Source organism: Rhinopithecus bieti, unplaced genomic scaffold, assembly GCF_001698545.2.
Source record: "Rhinopithecus bieti isolate Rb0 unplaced genomic scaffold, ASM169854v2 scaffold_36840, whole genome shotgun sequence".
Lineage (NCBI taxonomy): Eukaryota > Metazoa > Chordata > Mammalia > Primates > Cercopithecidae > Rhinopithecus > Rhinopithecus bieti.
Window position 1 is genome coordinate 2,160,660 of NW_016816502.1, and position 20,420 is coordinate 2,181,079.

The 20,420-nt window shown below is 39.5% G+C and overlaps 2 protein-coding genes across 5 annotated transcripts in view; one reads left to right on the plus strand and one right to left on the minus strand.

Moving 5' to 3' along the window:
* Nucleotides 1–15,188, plus strand: part of MED12L (mediator complex subunit 12L) — a 352,689-nt gene extending 337,501 nt beyond the window's left edge. Inside the window, exons 43-44 of the mRNA XM_017854932.1 lie at nucleotides 8,945–9,026; nucleotides 11,315–15,188. Of these exons, the coding sequence (XP_017710421.1) occupies nucleotides 8,945–9,026; nucleotides 11,315–11,367 (135 nt within the window). The 3' untranslated portion in view covers nucleotides 11,368–15,188. The remainder of the gene's footprint in view (nucleotides 1–8,944; nucleotides 9,027–11,314) is intronic.
* IGSF10 (immunoglobulin superfamily member 10) overlaps nucleotides 11,273–20,420 on the minus strand; it is a 28,437-nt gene continuing 19,289 nt past the window's right edge. For 2 of the 4 annotated variants that reach the window (XM_017854928.1, XM_017854930.1), the window contains one exon: nucleotides 14,801–17,131. In XM_017854928.1, the coding sequence (XP_017710417.1) occupies nucleotides 15,223–17,131 (1,909 nt within the window). In that variant the 3' untranslated portion in view covers nucleotides 14,801–15,222. Of the gene's footprint in view, nucleotides 11,370–14,800; nucleotides 17,132–20,420 lie in introns of those variants that run through there. The other 2 variants (XM_017854929.1, XM_017854931.1) reach the window with 2 other exon arrangements.

The following is a 20,420-nucleotide window of genomic DNA, read 5'->3' on the forward strand; positions in this document are numbered from 1 at the left end:
TCCTGACCTCAGGTGATCCACCTGCCTGGGCCTCCCAAAGTGCTGAGATTATGGGCGTGAGCCACCATGGCTGGCAAGAAAAATTTTGTATTTCCTTTTATCTTTTGGTATTTTTCTTTTTCTTAATAGTTCCACTAAGATACATTATATGTATTATAAATATATTTATTTATATTTTATAAACATCTCCAGCAGATTCAGTTCTTGGTAGTAGCCAAAGCTATCCTTTTTTTTTTTTTCTTTATTAGAGAAGAGGGTGGTAAGGTAGCTGTTGAAGATAAGTGAACTCTTCCTGTTTTGGGGTTCTGATTCATGCTGTATCAAAGCAGAAGTGGTAATGGTAACACATTGCCACCCATCCCATGACTTGTCCTGCTGCTATCTGATGACATTCACAGTTGAATTCAATAAATGCTTTTTTCTTAGGGTAGTGCAGAAGTCATTGCAGTCATGGTATGTGTGGTAGAGACCAGTACCCTGCCAGATGTTATAGAGCATGCTGGTGAAACATCGCTTCCTGCCACTAGAGGACTTAGAATCATAGGAAGTGGCTCAACGGCAGCACTGCCTGTGGAAAGTAGTTTACAGTTGCTGAATTTTTGATAGAAGAGCTGGAGGCATTTTATTAGTTTGCTAGAACTCCCTAACAAAGTACACAAACTGGATGTCTTCAACAACAGAAATGTATTGTCTGTTTTGGAGACCAGAGGCCCAAGATCAAGGTGTCTGCAGAGTTGGTTTCCTCTGAGGACTGTGAGAGAGAATCTGTTCCATGCCTCTCCTCCAGCTTTTGGTGGCTTGCTGGGACTCTTTGGCATCGCTCAGCCCATAGAAGCAGCACCCGGAGCTTTGCCTTCACCTTCACAGGCATTCTCACTGTGCATATACGTGTCTACTTTTTGTAAGGACACCAGTCCTTATAAATTTCCACTTTTTATAAGGACATCAGTCATATTGGTTTAGGTCCCATCCTAATTACCTAATTTCAGCTTGATTACCACTGTAAAGACCCTGTTTCTAAATAAGGTCACATTCCGAGGTACTGGGTGTTAGGACTCCAACATGTCTTTTTTAGGGAACATAATTCAACTGAAATAATAAAAGGTCAGAAGGTGAGAGAAGTTTGGGAAGCCTTGATGGAGGAGGCTGAATGTGGCAGATGTTGAAGGCAGTAGGATTTGATTCATTGCTCTTTTTTTTTGAAACGAAAAAGAAAATTAATGGTTAATTTTTTTTGTTGGGAGTTGGGAATTCAAGTTTCTGTTTAAATTAATGAAAATAGTATCTTTTTTGCTTCTTTTGTTGCTGTTGTAAGGGAGGAACAGAACTAGTTCTCTTTCTTTTAGCTTAGCTTGTTGCCCACAACTATTTTAATGCATTCTAGGAGCTCATAAAATATATATATATATTTTTTGAGACAGAGTCTTCCTCTGTCACCCAGGCTGGAGTGCAGTGGTGTGATCTCGGCTCACTGAAACCTCTGCCTCCCTGGTTGAAGCGATTCTCCTGCCTCAGCCTCCCGAGTAGCTGGGATTATAGGTGCCTACCACCATGCCCAGCTATTTTTTTTTTTTTATACTTTAAATTCTGGGGTACATGTGCAGAATGGATTCATTGCTTTTTGACTATTTTGTTCATCTCTTTGCTCATTGGCATCAGCTAGGATGTGTGGGACAATGATCATCCCTTGGTTTTGGCTGTAAAAAATCACTGTAAAAACTTAATAAGAAGTTAACAACTTGTAAAAGTGACTCAGGACAGAAATTAGTGCTTTTTTAAAACATGTCACCAGAAAACAGTTTTCTGTGAAAAGAGCAAGAAGGACTAAGAAAAGCCTATGTTTACAAATTAAATCCGGCCCGGACTTAATATCAATGCCTGTGTTGTCATTTACTTACTTAAGTTGCTTGTATTCTGTGAAGGAAAAACATCTGGAAATAAAGACATGGTGCCCTTGCTGGGAAAATATATTTGGCATGTCTGATTTTGGCCTACATTATAGTTCTTGACTAGAAAAATATTTTTAATGCTTATGTGTTGTTATGATTAAATTAACTCTTAACTAAATATGTTGACAGACCATGATCTTTTCTTTAAAACTCCTTCTGGTGTTAAGAAAATAATGTCGACACCATCCTACTGCGTCATTTCCTTTCATCTTAAACTCAGGTTGTCTTAGTTTGGTGACTTAAAAAAATATGCTAACAGAAAGCTGTAAATAGTTGGCTTTTCACATCGCCCGATCCTTGTGTCCATTTCATATTACATTGAATATTTGCCTTTTAAAAATATGCATAATGGTAGCAATCGTTACTTAATTATATTAACTTTTAGTCAGTGATCACTTGTGAAATTGTCCTTTACTCTTCCTCAAGAAATTTATTTGTTCCATTCAGAGAAGTTGAGATATTTTTTCAGACTGCCTCTGGAATTAGGAAGTAGCATGTACAGATAATATGATTCTCCTTTTGAAGTGGAAGACATTAGGTCCAGAGAACATTGAGCAACATTGCCTTCCTTTGCATGAATTTGGAAATTTTTTTTTTCTTTTGGAAGGAAAAGAAGAAGTAATATTTATAGAAAGAGGTTGGGGAAGAAATATCAGATTTCTGGTAACTGCATAGCCAATATATTTGATATAGTACTTTTTTCTTACTAAACTGTGTACAGATTTAAAAAGATGACTCTGCCGGACACGGTAGCTCACGCCTGTAATCCCAGCACTTTGGGAGACCGAGGCGGGTGGATCACGAGATCAGGAGATAGAGACCATCCTGGCTAACACAGTGAAACTCCGTTTCTACTAAAAATACAAAAAATTAGCCGGGCGTGATGGTGGGCGCCTGTAGTCGCAGCTACTCGGGAGGCTGAGGCAGGAGAATGGTGGAACCCGGGAGGCGGAGCTTGCAGTGAGCCGAAATCGTACCGCTGCACTGTAACCTGAGCGACAGAGCAAAACTCTGTCTCAAAATAAAAAAGATGACTCTGTGCAAGTTACTAGTTACCTTGAAAATAAACACACAACAAATTCTGAAACACATCAGCTGCTAGCCCTGTCTGAGAGTGTGGACTGAGAGTGTGCTGCCCTGTGAGGGTGGAGATGTGGCTGAGTGCATGCACAAGTTTTTCCCAGGTGCTCGGTGGAGGCCCCTGTATACATTGTTGTTCCTCTGCTGCCGCTTGTACTGATGGACGACCATGCTTCGTTCATCGGAGGAATCTGTGGACTCCATCAGTTGGTAGTACAGTTTTAAAATAAATGTTGCCTTGCTGCTTTGTTCTTTTGCTAACAAATGGAGTGGTCACAACAAAAACCTCATAACTGTCATAGGGGAAGGGATGTATTTTATTCAGTTTGGTGGCCTTGGAACCCAGAAGATTGCTTGGATTTTGGTAAATATTTGTTGAATGACTCATTTGTTGAATGTCAAAGCAATGAAAAAAACCTTTGTTAAAATCACACATTATCCGTAAGAACGGAAAAACACAATTCAGGAGGCAAGGCGTCCAGACCATCTGAGCATCAGCAGGTCCATCACCGCATCAGTCCTGTGGTTGATCTTGTCAGTATATGCTTCTGCTGATGGGGCAAGCTCAAGTTTTGAGACAAAAAAATATTTAAATGATGTTTATTTAAATAGAAATTACTAATTAGCAGCACATTTTTACCTATGCTGTGATTGAGCAGAAGAAGTAAATGTTATTGAATAAAAGTAAAAATACATCAAAATACATTTTCAGAATTTTAATTTTAATTTATTTTAGAGACAGAGTCTCACTCTGTCAGCCAGGCTGGGGTGCAGTGGTATGATCATGGCTCACTGCAGCCTCAAAGTCTTAGGCTCAAGTGATCCTTCCACCTCAGCCTTCCAAGTACCTGGGAACTACAGTAAATACATTTTTGTTTTTGTTTTTTGTGTTTTTTTTTTTTTTTAATTCAAACAATGGTATTTCCTGGAGAGTGGTTATGCCATGTTGATTAGTTACACCTGACGGTATTAAGCTGGATATTTGGTCTTGTGGTTAGAGCAGGAGCATGGCACGGCTTCTGCCTCTGAGAAATAAAAATCCAGAATCCTAGAGAGAGAAGCAATTATGTTAAACCGTGTATTTGCTAATAGAGGCATTTACACAGTACTAAGGGTACAAAAGCAGTGATTCACTCTTTAAATGCATGAGGGAATGGATGATAACTTCAGCTGATCTTTGAAGGATGAGTCGATTTATGGGAAGGGTAGAGTGGAATGAAGTGGGGAGGAAGTGTATTCCAGGAGAAGGGATGAACATCTGCAAAGGCACAGAGGGGAGAGATCATCTCCAGTATGGATATCGGCCAAAAGAATCTTTCCCACTTCATTTCTCACATTTGAAGAGGGAATGCAAAACACATAGATTATGATTCGGGGGACCTCTAGTTACACCTCACTGAACCTATTTATTGACCTGTTTTGGTAAATTAAAAATTCAACTCCCACCACAGTGATGATTCCAAAATCTCACCAAGCACATGAACCACCTGGGGGAGCCATTTTGAAATTCAGATTTCTAGCACATTAGCTACAGAAATTCTAATTCAGGAAGTCTAGAAAGGAGTCCCAGGAGGGGCCGGGCGCGGTGGCTCAAGCCTGTAATCCCAGCACTTTGGGAGGCCGAGACGGGTGGATCACGAGGTCAGGAGATCGAGACCATCCTGGCTAACACCGTGAAACCCCGTCTCTACTAAAAAAAAAAAAAGTACAAAAAACTAGCCGGGCGAGGTGGCGGGCGCCTGTAGTCCCATCTACTTGGGAGGCTGAGGCAGGAGAATGGCGTAAACCCGGGAGGCGGAGCTTGCAGTGAGCTGAGATCCGGCCACTGCACTCCAGCCTGGGCGATAGAGCGAGACTCCGTCTCAAAAAAAAAAAAAAGGAGTCCCAGGAGGATAATCCTTTAAATTTCCCCCAGTGATTTTGTGCTTTCTCAGCCACATACAGGGTTCAGTTCTTCACAGGAGGGGTGCAGTTTGAATTGAAATGCTCAGTGGTGAGGCTTCTGTAGGGTGTTGGAGGCAGCCCTCGTCTCCTGGTGGCAGGTGCTCCAGAGCCCAGAGAAATTGCATCTGGGGCCTAGTGCCTGTGCATGTACAGATAAAAGCAAGTTAAAATTCGTATTCAGAGGCCTTAAGAGGAAGCAGATGTGATGAAACACTGTAAGAAGATTGTAGACATAGACCATGTATTTCTGGTCAGTTTAAGGAAGTTGGTCAAATTTCTTGGCCTCAGAATCCCTTCATGTTCAAAAATTATTGCAGACCGAAAGAGCTTTTGTGTATCAATATTTACCATGTTAGAAATAAAAAATATTGTTAATGCCAAATATTGTTATGTTTAGTACCTAAAGATAAACTCATGTTACTGAAAGTAGCATGCTTTTATGAAAAATAGGCATATGTTTCAAAATAAAGTTATATGAAAATGACATGGTTTTACTTTTTTTTGAGACAGGGTCTTTCTTTGTTACCCAGGCTGGAATGCAGTGGTATAATCACAGCTCACTGCAGCCTTGACCTCCTGGGCTCAAGTGATCCTCCCACATCAGCCTCCCAAGTAGCTGGAACTACAGGCATGCACCACCATGCCTGGCTAATTTTCATAATTTTTTGTAGAGATGGTGATTTGCCATGTTGCCCAGGCTGGTCTCTAACTCTGAGGCTCAAGCTGTCTGCTCTCCTTGGCCTCTCAGAGTGCTGGGATTACAGGGGTGACTCACTGTGCCTGGCCTGTGTTACATTTTTGAAAATTTCTTCAATGTCTGGTTTAATAGAGAACATTTGATTTGTTGTAATAGCACATGTTATGTAGGCTCTGGAAAGCTGTAATGTATGTGCATCAGAAAATAAGTGAAAAAAGCAGATAATGTCTTAGTAGTATTTTGAAAATGGTTTTGAGCTTGCAGGTAACCTAATAGAGTCTTGGGGACCTCTCCCAGGAATCCCTGGATCACAATTTGAGGCCCTCTGACTAGGTACTACCTCTTAAGCCACCCTCAGACCACCTTGCACTCCCCAACACACACACGCTCACACGTGTACACATTACTGTTTAGGCTCTGCAAAATGTAGTATCTGAGGCAACCACTACAGTGTTTTATTCTGTGAAATACTCTATTTGAAGTAGGCTTTAAATGAACATAAAGAAGGCAGCTATGTGTTTGTTGAATGAATAAATGTTTACTGTTTATATACCATGTACCCCAATATGCTATTCAATCAGCTTAGACATCTTTATAGACAGCCTTTTAGAATCTGTAATTATTTCCTAATAAGTTAATATTTGGAAGTTGATATTTTCAATCATGGATGGCCTTGAGGGGAATGTAGTGTTTGGTCAGAGGGTCCAAAGTTTCATTTAGACAGGAGGAATAAGTTTTGTTGATCTAATGCATAGCAAGGTAACTATAGTTAATAATGTATACTCCAGAATTGCTAAAAGTAGATTTTAAATGTGTTTACCACAGTGAAATAAGTCTGCAAGATGATAGATGTATAGATATGGGACATTTTCTGGGGGCAGCAGTCTTAACCAGTCAGAAGTGAACAGGAAAATTTGACATGAACTCATTGGTGGCAAAAGCTGACCTGAATAGACATGAGGCTCTTTTCATTTATCCTATCTGATATAATTATTCATGTGCTTGCTACAGAAATGTAATATGCTTGATTATGGAGTGCTGTCCTACATTTTGCCTGGTCTGCATATTAGGAATGTTTCTTAGTAAACTGCATATGTTCAGATTCCAAAGCACATATCTGTCTTAGGACTTTGGATAAGAGATTGAGGACAGTTACAGCTGAGTCAGCATTAAATATGCTAATAGACACATAGAATGTCTGGAACAGTACCTGGCACATAGTACAATATAAGGCTTTGTTAAATAAATAGGGTAGTTTCCCCAAGTAAGCATAAAAACTACTGAATAGAAAAGAATACTTACTTTACTAACATTTCCATATAAATGAAAGATTGATTTTTATTTTTTACTCTTGATTTGGGCAATGGAATAAAATGGCAAGCTGCTGCTTCTCTAATTTGTATTGGGGAAAATAGTAACATTGGTGGAGGAAATAGTTCATTAGTTTTGTGGATCTTTCTTGTTATTAGGAAAGTTGTGGGAATTGAAGGCTATTAGAATTAGTCATTCCATCAGTTGCTACTGAGTACCTGCTATGTGCCTGGCAGGGCTGGATACTACAGATACATCAGTAGATAGGCCAAGCCCTTGTCCTTCAGTCACTCACTGTCTGGTGGGAGAGAAACAGTTGAACCAGCTGTCATGCCAAATATTCAGTTTTAAAAGTATCAGCTTGGTAATGCCCTCTAAATAGAGGATAAGATAGGATTGCCAGATAAAATACATGGCTCCTAGTTAAATTTGAGTTTCAGGTAAACAACGAATAACACTTCAGTGTATATCCCAAGTACTGCATGGAATATACTTACACCAAATGTAGTATTTGTCATGTGCAATATTTGGGACATGCTTGGAACTAAAATGTTGTTTATTTGAAATTCACATTTAACTAGACATGCTGTATTTTTATTTGCTAAATCTGGCAACTGTACTTATAATCCTGGGCTATTCTTGGCAAGCTCTGAGGAGGAAATAGATGTTGTACTTGCGTTAGGTAACTGAGGAGTCTTTTTCAAAAGACGAATTACAAAGGTATGGAAAACCAGCCGTGGGTGATGGCGCACTCACTGCCTGCCCCTAATCCCAGTAGGACAAGAAGGGGAGAGAGGTGGGGAGGGTACCTGACCAGAGCTGCAACCTTCCTGGAGTGGGGCGCGTCCAGCCAGCAGAGATTCCCATGGAGGAAAATTGGCAAAAACAAAACTTCCCTCTGCTCCCTCCCAGCCTCACTGTGCTCCTGTGCTCCAGTCTCCTGGGAGCACCCCCTCCCCACCTAGAAGTTGGAGGGCAGAGGGGCCAGCCTTGTTGATGCTCTCCACACAGGCAGCCTGGTGAGCACACGGAGGGTGGGCACATGGGAAACAGCCAGCACAGTGCTGATGTATGTGCCTGTGTCAGAATGCCTCCTTTATGACAGTGACAGACGAGGAGGAGAGAAGAGGGTCGGGGGAGGAGAGAAGGGAAAGAAAGAAAAGGGAGAAAACGATAGTCTGAAATTTGAAGATTAAGAAGAAAAAGTAAATTGGCACTACCAGTGATTCTAACCAAAAGTAATTTTGCTTCTAGTAGATGCTGATTTTTTTCCCCTTTGGAATAACCACAATTTCTTGCATGAACTTAGTGGATAGAATCAGGGCATGTGGCCGCCTATATTGTGCCTCTAACCTGATTCTTCCTACAGAGCCTGTATTTGCATGGCCCTGGGAATTAGCACTTTCTTAAAGTTAGTGCCTCACTCATCCTGCCCAGGCCTTGGCTCTGAGGGTGGGATTAGCGAACCTTCATCCTCCATCACATGGGGAGGGTATAGTCCCAAATGAGCCCCAGTCCTAGGGCACCACTCTGCCACACCAGATTCTTTTCTCCCATTTATGCAAGGCACAGCCTGTAATCCTTGAACAAATCTTCCAACCAGAGAGCTTTCATTTTGCCAATATTCATATCGTGATCCTCATGAGCTAGCTGGTAAAGGGTGAGATGACCAGGATCTTTGAACTGCTGAGCTACGTCTGTAGTGTGGAGTTCTTCAATGGGGCTCTTCAAATAAATGCCAACTAATAACCTGGAGCGTGGGTTCCTGAATAGATGGGGTACTTCAGATGTTCACCAGAGGTACAGCAAGGTGTAGATGAAAATTCACACACACTGGTCATGGCCGTTTTTTCATGAAGTGTTGAGAAGTACCTTACAGACTGGCACTACAAGTTAGTCTCTGTTCTTGTCTGTGATTGGCACCATGGAATGATTGCTGTCCTTTCTCCTGTCACCATTACAGTTTCCCAGGCAAGGCTTGCAGCAGACCCAGCAGCAGCAGCAGACGGCCGCCTTGGTGCGGCAGCTCCAGAAGCAGCTTTCAAGTAAGTACCCCTGTGTGTCATGGAACAGATGGCTCCTGGAAAATTAAAAATAAGCCAGCAAAACAAAGTGGCGGCTCTCCCAAGATGGTACCATCTTCCTCAGTACAGTGTTCATGGTATTTGGTTTAGCCCAAGGTATTTTCATTCTGTCTTGGTTTGGTTTTGGCTTGAATGCTTCTTTTCCTGGGAAAACCCCAATTTTTCTCAAATTCAGTGAAGATACTTTCTTTTTGCTTCCACCAGAACCTAGAAATGTTTCTTCTCGTTGCGGGGACTCCTATGGAATCAAAGGTGTCCTTTGTTTAAAGCTGGAGAGTTCAGGGAGCATCAGCTAATGCCCTTAATTATACAGATGAATAAAGTTAGCTGGCCTCCCAAAGATCTTCGGATACAGGGAGGCCAGCACTAAACTGTCAGACTGTGAATATTCTTAACCACTGCACCCTCCTGCCCTTCTGATAGTCACTCCTCAATCAAACCCTGTAACATCATAGACAGCATGGCGAGGCAGTGTTTTCTCCCTAGTAATCTTGCCTGTAGTGCTGGTGTGGTGTTTGTGTTTGTTTTTTAATATGCTGCCTTTCTAGAGAATATACCAATAGCCCATTTCATCATAACTCATCTCAATGAATTGAATCACCCCTGTGCTGGTGTCATAGAACAGCAAATCCTTTTAGAAATGGGAGCAAGCTCCCTGTGATGCAAAGAATATTGGCCTGGAAGTCAGGAGACGTAAATTTTGATGCCAACTTGGCCGCCATTATCTGGGTCATGTAGTTTGTCCATCCATGCAATGAGTGAGACTAGCAGTTTCCTCTTGGTCTTGGATTATGTGCTTGTGAGGTACCAGAGTGAAGAGCAGTTTGTGGTGAAGGCAGTGGTGCAGGTCTGGTAGCCTGCTGATACTGTAAGGAAACAAGTCATGTAATTACTGAGGGGCAGCTTGGTTTCTGACAGAGGGATGTCCCTTTTACACCTCAGTGTCTCTACCAGTGCATACCCAATATTTTTTTTCTTCTTTAAAAATATTTTCCTCTTATGGTCTCATTTAATGCCAGTTAAATCAAGTAAATCTTCATTTCTAGCTACTGTTTACTGTTTAATAGATGTGGTTTATTAAAAGACATTTGTAATTAAAATCTCATTATGTTTCACTAATTCCAGAATCCTTATTCTTATAGAAAATATAATCTTAAGGCAGATTTTTTCTTCTAGTGTTTAGAAATAGGTACCTATGATTTTATAAAGTGGCACCTGTTTGGGGGAAGATATCTACTCTTAATTCCTGTCTACCAGAGCTCAGCTTTTTGTTAAGCCATCATTTATGGAGTACTTTCTAGGACCCAGGCACTGGGACTTTCCATGTATTGATTTACTTTAACCCACCCTGTGAGATTACATATTATTACTGTTCCCACATTACAGATGAGGAAGCAACTGAAGAACAGGGACACTGACTCATTTACCCAAGGTTTTTCAGCTAATAGAGCTGAGACTTGAACTCAGAGGCACTCCTTCCAGAGCCCACCTCTTAACCACGGTACATACTCGGCTGCCTGATAAGCAGTTACACCAGACTTCATTGTTGAAGAGTGGTGACTAGGCTGAGCTGTTCACCACACAACTCCAGAGGGCTGCTTTGAGAGCGTGGCCCATATGAATGGGGCCCCCATTGAATACTCCAGAGTTAAACAAGCAGTAGCTGTTTCTAAGCCTGTGTCATTTTTTGGTATCTACTGACCATTCCTTGTTTCTGTGTGCATGTGCAGGCATGCATGTCTACATGGGCACATGCTTGAGTCATCACACACACACACTTTTGCACCTGCAAATACTCTTGCACAGTTCTGAGGTACATATCTTATGGCCATTTGCAGAAAACTGCTCAGTTCCAATCTAATGTTCTCTTACGAATTATGTGTTAAAGCAGAATTGCTGACTTTTATAAGCATTTTGAGAACTTTCAATGTTTTATGAAACTTTTACTGTACTCCTTTTGAAAGTTAATACCAAGTAGTTTAGTTCAGAGGGAGACACTTTGGATGGGCCAGTAAACTAAATCCTGTGGCGTTGCATTGGCAAGTGTGGACTGTGAACCAAAGTTGGCCTCTCTGCGGGGTGGTACTTGAATCCTACCACAAGGGTTTTTCAGGACAAGGATGGTACTCTCTGGTCACTCTGTTTCCCTGTACCTGCGGCTGATACTGAGAGCAGTGACAAGAGGGTAGCAGCTATCTGGGCAATAGTTTTGTATCTGTAAGTTTGGTTGAATTTATTTTTCTCCTTAGGCAACCAGCCACAGCAAGGAGTGACTCCATATGGGCATCCTTCACACTTCTGAATCTGCAAGAGGAGAAGACATGATGTTTTATGTTTGCACTGAAAAACAGAAAATCAAATTTAATGCATTAGTCATCTTAAAAATGTCCCTTTGTTTTATCATTTCTTTGACATTTTACTGTATTGTATGCTACATCTCACACACATACCCAAAAAAAAAGGTGTTTAAACAAAAATCCAAGGAGAAGTTATGGTTTGATTTTGTTGAACTCACCTTTAAAGTAGGTTTACAAATGTGAACCATGCAGGCAGGCCTACTCCCGGAAGAGTGTGCTAGCAGACCTTTTGAAATTGGTGCTTTTTTTGAATTTCGCATTTCTAGAAAGAATGGATTATGATGGATTTAAAGTATTTATGTATTTCATTCATTAATGATGAAGTTTTTTTTTTTTTTTTAATTTTATTTTCCAAACTCTGCTGGACCAAACTACTGATTTGAAAGGAATGTCAGATCTTGACAGAAACGTGACCCATTTATTCCGCATTCACCTGTGATGGTGAAATGGACATTTATTTGCATTGCTCTAATTTGAAATGTTTGTAATCTCATAAGCACTTTATAAACTTTGTTCTTATTTATGTAGGACTTTTCTTTGCTTTTGTTGTGGTCAAAAGGTGCTGAAACAGATTGTTGCTTAGTACTTAGACTTCTTAAACTAAGAACCTAAACCAAGGTTCCTGTGAGAGCCGCCCTAAGATGTGCGGAAACCTGTTAGAAGTAGCTGTACTCAAATTTGTTTTGAGGCAAGATCATTGATGAGAGTCATTGTGAAGGTACAACATGTACATCCTAAAGGCCTGAAAGAACTGCAGTGGAATCGTCCAACTATTTGTTGCCAGTTTTGGTTCTCCTGAACCTTATGCCACCTTAAGGGAAAAACCCCAGCAGCTGGCTTGAGATTCCAGTGCTCACACTTGACATGTTTCCAGAGAATCTGGCCCCAAAGTCCAGAAGGCTCTGGTTTTCATACAAGGTGTATTTGCTGTTTATTTTGTATGGTAAGTATTTGCTATTTTGAATTTAATTATTACTGTCAGTGTCAGTCTTGGTTGTGTATTGCATATACTGTATTTATAAATTGGTGCAAAAAGCACAAGTAAATTATACATCAAATTTATTATAAAGAAATAGTAACTATTTTAACTTTGTTCAAGTATGTGGTAATTTGCTCCTATTAGAGTAAAAAAGAAACCAGTAAATTATCAGTTTGTGTAACTTAAGAGTATTCCATATAATATTTTTTTAGATTTAGATGCATAAAACTTTGAATGTGAAAATTGCAGGGCATTTTAAAACATATGTGGGGGATATTTTCCCATGTTCTCTGTTATTTCATTTTCTTTTGCCATATGATTTTACATATAATATAGTCAAGCATACTGTGAATAGACTTGTCTATAATGAGCAGACCACGTAAATCTACTTTTTTAAAATCTAGCTAGTACAACTTTAGTAGACATTTTCTTTTGCAAATAATTTATATCTTCCTAGGTGAGTTACTCATTGCAAAGTTTGACTCATGCAAATGACCTCAAATACATGTCAGCTTACTTTGCTGTGGCAACATCCATGTGAACTGCTTTGTACACTGTGAAAATATTTCACTCCAGCCTGCCCATTTTGTGTTTACTGTGGGCTGGGAAAGACTTTGCCAAAACATTAAAAACCATTCTTTTCACTAAATTAACAGTCTATCTGCTTTCAGAAGATTATCTGTACACATTTTTGCTGGTTTTGTATATCAAATTTTTTCCTCTCAAGAATCATACTTAGATAAGCTTATGAAGTTGTTTTATTCAAAGTAATATATCTATATAATGACTGCATTGGCAAAAGAACCGAAATGTAAATGTTGTGCCTAGTGAGTGAGTCATGTTTCATCTTTGTTATTTCTTTCCAAATTTCTTTGCCAGTTCAGTTTGAACCATATATTTTGTAGCTCAACATTGCAAACAACAGTAATACTGTTTTAAGAATGAGTGTTATAATTGCATAGCATTTGTATGCACTTTATATTTTGCAGAGGTGAGTTAAATTATTAATCATTTTGCACATGAAGGCTGTGGGGCATATCTGTGTTCTTTTTTTTTTTAGGTGAGAAGGTTAGTTATGCTAAGACTCTAATTCCAAGATTCTATGGAAAGTTGAGGAATGCTGTTTTACCCCTGTGTATTATAAAGAAAATAACTAGAATTACTTTAGTCTTCAGATTTTCTCCCTATTAATTCTGTATCTTGAGAGGTTTCTTTTTTTTTTTTTTTTTTTTTTTCTTTTCTAGCAAATGCATTCTTTTGCATTAAGATGGTCACAAGGGAAAGCCCTGTGGCAGAACCTGGTACCTTACCAGAGGAAATTACCTTAGAATAAGATGGAGACCCCAGCTCCCCTTAAAGGCAGACCTTGAAATCAAATAGAGTCAGCTATACCTATCACAATTCGTGGATATAAGAAGCCCATAGACTCTCTTGTTTACACTGTAGGCTTTTTCCTAATAGGGTTGCATTTGTTATTGCATTTACCCTTCTTGGCCTGGAAGTAGAGGGAGATCAATTACAAAGAGTATCTTTGACCACTTCCAGCCATAGGGTACTAACATCAGACATAAGTTGCAAGCAGGTCACATTTTAGGCTAGATGGGGCTAGCTGAAAGTCAGTGTGATGAAAACCCAAGGGCACTATCCCACATGTCTCAAATGATTGGCAGGGGCTAACATGTTAGTAATTCTCGGTTTTGTGCACTGAGATATCTAAGACCTATGGCATTTTTTTTCCCATTTATAAAGCTCCTATAATTCCTAATAGGTGAATGTTTGAATAGATGCTGGAGAAATTACACTGGAAAACCCCAGCCCTAGATTTAGATAAGATCAATCATATAATATTCCCCAAATTAATTCAGGTTGAATTAAGCATGTAATATAAACTCAGTGAATTACAAAAAGCAACATTTTGTGTAGGATTGATCAGATTTTAAATACAGTGAAACTTCATTATATATAATAGATCTAGACCCTCCCAAACATTTTCCCATCCCATAAAGAATTATTAATTAAATGAAATGCTTATAGAGCAATGATTCCTCCTCAGAAAAATTTCCTTATAAACAAACAGCTCCAAACCAGGGGTGCCTGAGCTAGATTTTAAAGTTATAAAGAAGTTTCATTGTATTTTTTAAAACCTTTTTATTGGGTGTATTTGGACAAAAGTAATCAACCCCCTTTTCACATTTTATGATGTGCAGTTATTACATTGCTTTTACATGTGGAAAAGTGAGCCTGCATTTATTTTTTTTAAATGCAGTTATTAAAACATTTTTGTATTCCCCATCAATGAAAATTTTCAGTGTGAACAAATGGTGAATCATAATCAAGACAGTTCAGTGCTTATTTTCTGTAGGTTTTAGCAAAAAAATTTATAAACCACAAAATATTTATACATCAGGATGGTAAATTTACATAAAGAAGATTGCAGATTTAATATTTTCCATTGTCTCTGTTCTGAGTGCCATGCTTGTAACATTGATAGGAAGTGGACACTAGGCAACTGGTATTAAAAGTTCATTTTTTTACTGAAAAATTCAGGTACATTAGCCATTTGTTATTTTATAGTGGACTGTTTTAATGTTTATTGTTATTTGTTGGCAAAATAAAAGTGCCTTAAGTTAAAAGTTTGTTTTGAGATCCATTAAATAAATCAGTATCATCAGTTTATAATGCATTTATTTACAAGTCCTTTTATTTTGCATGTTCATTGTAAATTTAATACTGTAAATGTATTCAAATTCATTTACATGCCTATGGCTGCCTTTGATTAAACTTCTTTCAAAAAATAAATTCTGCCCACGTTTATTTCATGTCAGATTACTTGAATATACGTTGCTGCATAATCACTACCAAGTGGATTCTTTGCTGTGCATTTGTATATCCCAGAATCAGAGGTTTGGGGATTCTGAATGACTAGGGTACCTTGTAAGTGAAGCTGCTCGCTTCCATGTGTCCTCTCTTTACTTGCTGTTGAGAGAAGGGAGTGGTCAGGCATCTCCCACGTGATTTCTGGCTTGGGAACGCCCAGGGCCACACAGTGGAGCTGAAAGGCTGCCCCTGTCCTGGTGACAATACTTCTGGGTGGACGATTTGTAATTCGGGGAGGGTAGGCTACAATCATTACTGGAACAGTAATCAGTGTATGACCAACACTATTTTGAGCCTTACAGATATAGTTGCCTCTGTCATAAGCTGTTGCTTCTTTGATGACTAATGTGCCATTGTCATGCAATATGTATTTCCCATTAATTTGAGGCCTGTCTACTACATAACCACTTGGCATAGTCCATTTGATATTTGGCTTAGGGATTCCATCAGACACACAATGCAGTGATAGAGACTCTCCACTGATGCCTTTTACTGTCCCGGGTGCATATGTAAGAATAACTGGCTTCTGGCCAATTTCTAATATGACTAATTTCTCAATATAGCCAACTTTATTCCTAGCTGCACAGCGATATTTTCCTGCATCCTCCCGAGTTGTTTTATAAATGATGAAAGAACCATTGCTTGCTATCAGATACTGATAGCTTTGTGGTCCATTGGAAAATCGTGTTCCATTTGGTAAAATCCAGATTATTTCAGGTGGTGGGTTACCATCAACAGAGCAATTCAATGCTGTGGACTTTCCCAGTTGGGCAACTATTTTTTCATTAAATGGATTTCTGAATGTCGGTCTTCTCAGCATTTCCAGTACTTCTAACTGTACCACCAACACGCTCTCTCCACCTTCATTTCGGGCCACACAGATAAAATCGGCTGAATCTGAAAGCCTCACATTCCTAATTTCCAAGGTTCCATTTTTATAGACTGTGATTCTGCTTCCATAGTATGGGGCTGTGAGGAAAATACTGTCTGGCATGATCCACATGACTTCAGGAGATGGTGTCCCTTCAGCTCTGCAGTCAAAGTGTTTTTTGGAATGTCTCACGGCTGTGGCTTTAATAACAGTTCTGTTTGTATACAGTCCATTGATTAATGGAGGTTTAGAGACAACATCCAGTTTGTACATTTTGGTGTCATCCCCACTGGGATTTCTGGCTACACATACGTACTCTCCAGAATCGAGCAGTTTCACTTTGTTGATGGTCAAAGACCCATTGACATGAAATGTGTACCTATCAATGGAGAAGGAAATCATGTCGTTGGAAGGCAGCAACCAAAATATTTTTGGTTTGGGATCGCCAGTGACCTCACAGTCAAGGACAGCTGTGTCTCCAGCTTTGATTCTCTTGTTGGTTTTGTTACCCTGCCTTATCCGGGGAGCAGCCGTTATAACTGTTAAGTGGACCTTCATTTCATCCTTCCCTAGGGTGTTCTGGGCATAGCAAGTATAATCTCCTTCCTCTGCTACCCCAACTTTGTTGAAGTATAAAGTTCCATTGTTGAAAAGGGTATATCTCCTGGTCCTGTGGCCACTGTCATCGGCTTGCATTGCATTGTTGATCATGGTTCCATCGGGCAAACTCCAAGATATCTCTGGCATTGGAGAGCCAGAAGCTTTGCAATCTACTTGGAAATCTTTCCCATGGAGCACTTGCTTTCTAAAATACTGCTTGTGGTCAATTTTGGCAGGTTTCAGTCTTAGGCTGACATACATCAGTATCAGATCATCACCCATTTTGTTTCTTGCCACACACAAGTAGACACCACTGTCTTTTTCTGTTACTGATCCAATAAACAGGGAACCATTTGGGTAGACGTGGATCTGGCTGCCCATTCTAAGGAGAAAAGAGATTCATTTGAGTGTGCAGCTGTTAGTAATGAGGGAAACTGTTTTACTCAGAATTGTCTCCCTCTGCCCCAGCTTTATTGAAGCATGACCAATGAAAACTGTGTATCTTTGAAGTGTAGAACATGACATTTTATATATCATATATACACATATACATTGTGAAATGACCATGATTAACTGGCATATCCATCACCTCATAGTTACCTGTTTTTGTGTAATTAGCTTTAAATCGTTGCAATAAAAATTAAAATTACTACCAGCTTATTGTCTTTTAAATCATTTGCTGAAAGATGAAATTATCTAATTGAACAGGTACAGTTTAGTGCAAATAAGTAGTATTTCTCAGATGGAATTCAAACGAATCTCCCTTGCACAGTAATTTTTTAAAAAAAAATCTTAATGATGAGGGACGTGCTAGAAATACGGGATTTCTAGACACCATGACTTCCTTGACCATTTCACATATCAAGTAAACTAATTGGATCCATAAACATGGTCATTTTATAATATATATAGGTAAGGAAAAAGCAAACTCAGTTTCTCAGAAAAGATGGCAGATGATACTTTCTAAAAAGTTATTAGTAACAAAACAATTATTGAATAATTTGGTTAGAAAATATATTCTACTTTGGCTGGGCACAGTGGCTCTTGCCTGTAATCCCAGCACTTTGGGAGGCCAATGTGGGCAGATTACTTGAGGGCAGGAGTTTGAGACTAGCCTGGCTAACATGGTGAAACCCCATCTCTATTAAAAATACAAAAAATTAGCTGATCATGATGGTACATGCCTGTAATCCTAGCTACTCGGGAGGCTGAGGCATGAGAATCGCTTTCTAGTCTGGGTGACAAAAATGAAACTCTGTTTTAGAAAAAAAATAAATTTTACTTTGTTATAAAGAGAATACCAATGCAGGGTTCCTTAGAAGGTTGTTGCAGCATCTGCCCTCTATGGGCAGCTGTAGAGTGACTGGTTTTTGCACTAGGTTGATACCAAATATAACCACCAGGTGGCAGATCTTTCCTGGTAAAACTAAATCTAGTTTTTCAGAAAGATCGATGGAGACTGAATTGGTGCTAAAAGTGCTATCAGGGATACCTATAGGAGAAAACGTCTTTCTTATTTTTGGGCAACATGGGCTAAGCAGGTAGATAAAACTGGAGAGAAAAGTAAAAACTTTTCATAGCATAAGTGCTAACCAAGTCAAATAGTCTCAAGTCAATTTTCTCTCTCTCATTTTCTATTTACCTATTTATATTTTTTGAGACAGGTTCTCACTCTGGAGCCCCAAGCTAGAGTGCGTGGTGAGATCACGGCTCACTGCAGCCTCGACCTTCCAGGTTCAAGCAATCCACCAACCTCAACCTCTGAGTAGCTGGGATTACAGACACATCTCACTATGCCCTCCTAATTTTTTTTATTTTTTGTACAGACAGAGTCTCACTGTGTTGCCAAAGCAGGTCTCCAACTTCTGGGTTCAAGTGATCCTCCCGCCTTGGTCTCCCAAAGTGCTGGAATGACAGGCGTGAACCACCACGCCCAGCCATCAAGTCATTGTTATTCTCCAGCAAAGGTAAGTATGGGAAGTATTATAGTAAAATATTAGAAAAAGTGTTTTTTTTTTTCCAAGTATGGAAGGAACTTCTCTGGCATATAAACCAAGGTAAAATCAACACGAATACACTTAAGAGGAAGGGAAACTGCCAGGTACTTTGCACTGGTTGTTTAATCTTGAAGTAATTCCCTCACGATACAGCTGAAAAATCGGTATTTAGAGAGATTTAGTAACTTGCCTTAGGTCACAGGGCTGGTTCTCAAGCCTTATGCTTTCCACCATGCTATACTGGCATTCTTTCTTAATGCTTTCTAAAAGTATTGGTTCTTAAACTTGGCTAAACATTAAAATCACTTGTGAAGTTTAAAATAATACTGATGTCTGGGTCTAACCTCCAGCATTTGACTTAATATGTGTGGAGCATGGCTTAGACATCAGGATTCTTTTTTTTTTTTTTTTTTTTTTTTTTTTTTTTTTTTTTTTTTTTTTTTTTGAGACGGAGTCTTGCTCTGTCAGCCCAGGCTGGAGTGGCAGTGGCCGGATCTCAGCGCTCAGCTGCAGAGCTCCACGCTCCCGGGTTCCCCGCCATTGCTGCTGGGCTCAGCTCCCGAGTAGCTGGGACTAGACAAGAGGATGGGAGAGGAGCAGGCGGGCCACCACCTCCGCCCAGAAAAAGCTACTTTTTTTTGTAATTTTTTAGTAAAAGAGACGAGGAGTTTGCACCGTGATTAACGCACCCAGAAAGATGACGTCTCAGAATACTACTAGAACACATACATTGATCGCCCGTCTCCGGCCTCGCCAAAGTGCTGGGATTACAGGCTTGAGCCACCGCGCCCGGCCGACATCAGGATTCTTAAAATTTTCCAGATTAAAGGTTTCCATGTGCAGCAAAGAACCACTGTTCTAACTTGGTTCTCAATGAAGATCCCTCATAACTGCATCAGAATTACATGAGGCCAAGTTTAAGATGCATATTTCCTGGCTTTGGTTTCCTGAAATTCTGCTTCAATAGGTCTCACCAGGGATACAGAAACCTACTCTTTAACAAACTTCCCGGCTAACTTATAAACAATTAAGTTTGAAAACAAGCATCAAATTTTAGCAACAAAATCACCTGGAGGGCTTTTAAGAACAGATTGCTTATTAAAACAAAATCCGAGCTCCTGATTCAACAAATTCCCAGACAATGCTAAGCCTGCTGGTAGGGAGTCTTCCCTTGGAGAAACACTGGCTTAGAGTGATATCCCCTACACCCAAGATCTGATGCAATTGAAGATTGTGACATAGAAGAGACAGAACTATTGATGCTTCTTTTTATAAACTAGTATTTTTGAGAGAGATAATTTACTTCTGAAAATAGAAGGTTTTTCAGAGTAAAAGAGAATTCTTAATAAAGATTGATGCAGAGGCATCTTCAGCCTCTCCAAAGCACAAATCTCACATTTCATAACTGAGCATTTAAAAATTATAAATCTAAACAAATTTCAATTTAGGTGATTTTGACGACATTTGAAAACTTGAAAATTAACATTTACTTTTGAACTAAAGATCACAGGTTAAATTTATTAGCTGTATTCAGTATCAACTCATGTTATTAGAAAAAAATCTTCAACTCCTAAGCATGAGTACAAATTCACATTTACTATGTGTAATTTTTCTTGCATGGATGTTTTCTATTAATGAATAAACAGATATATAAGATGGAAATTCTCATCTTTT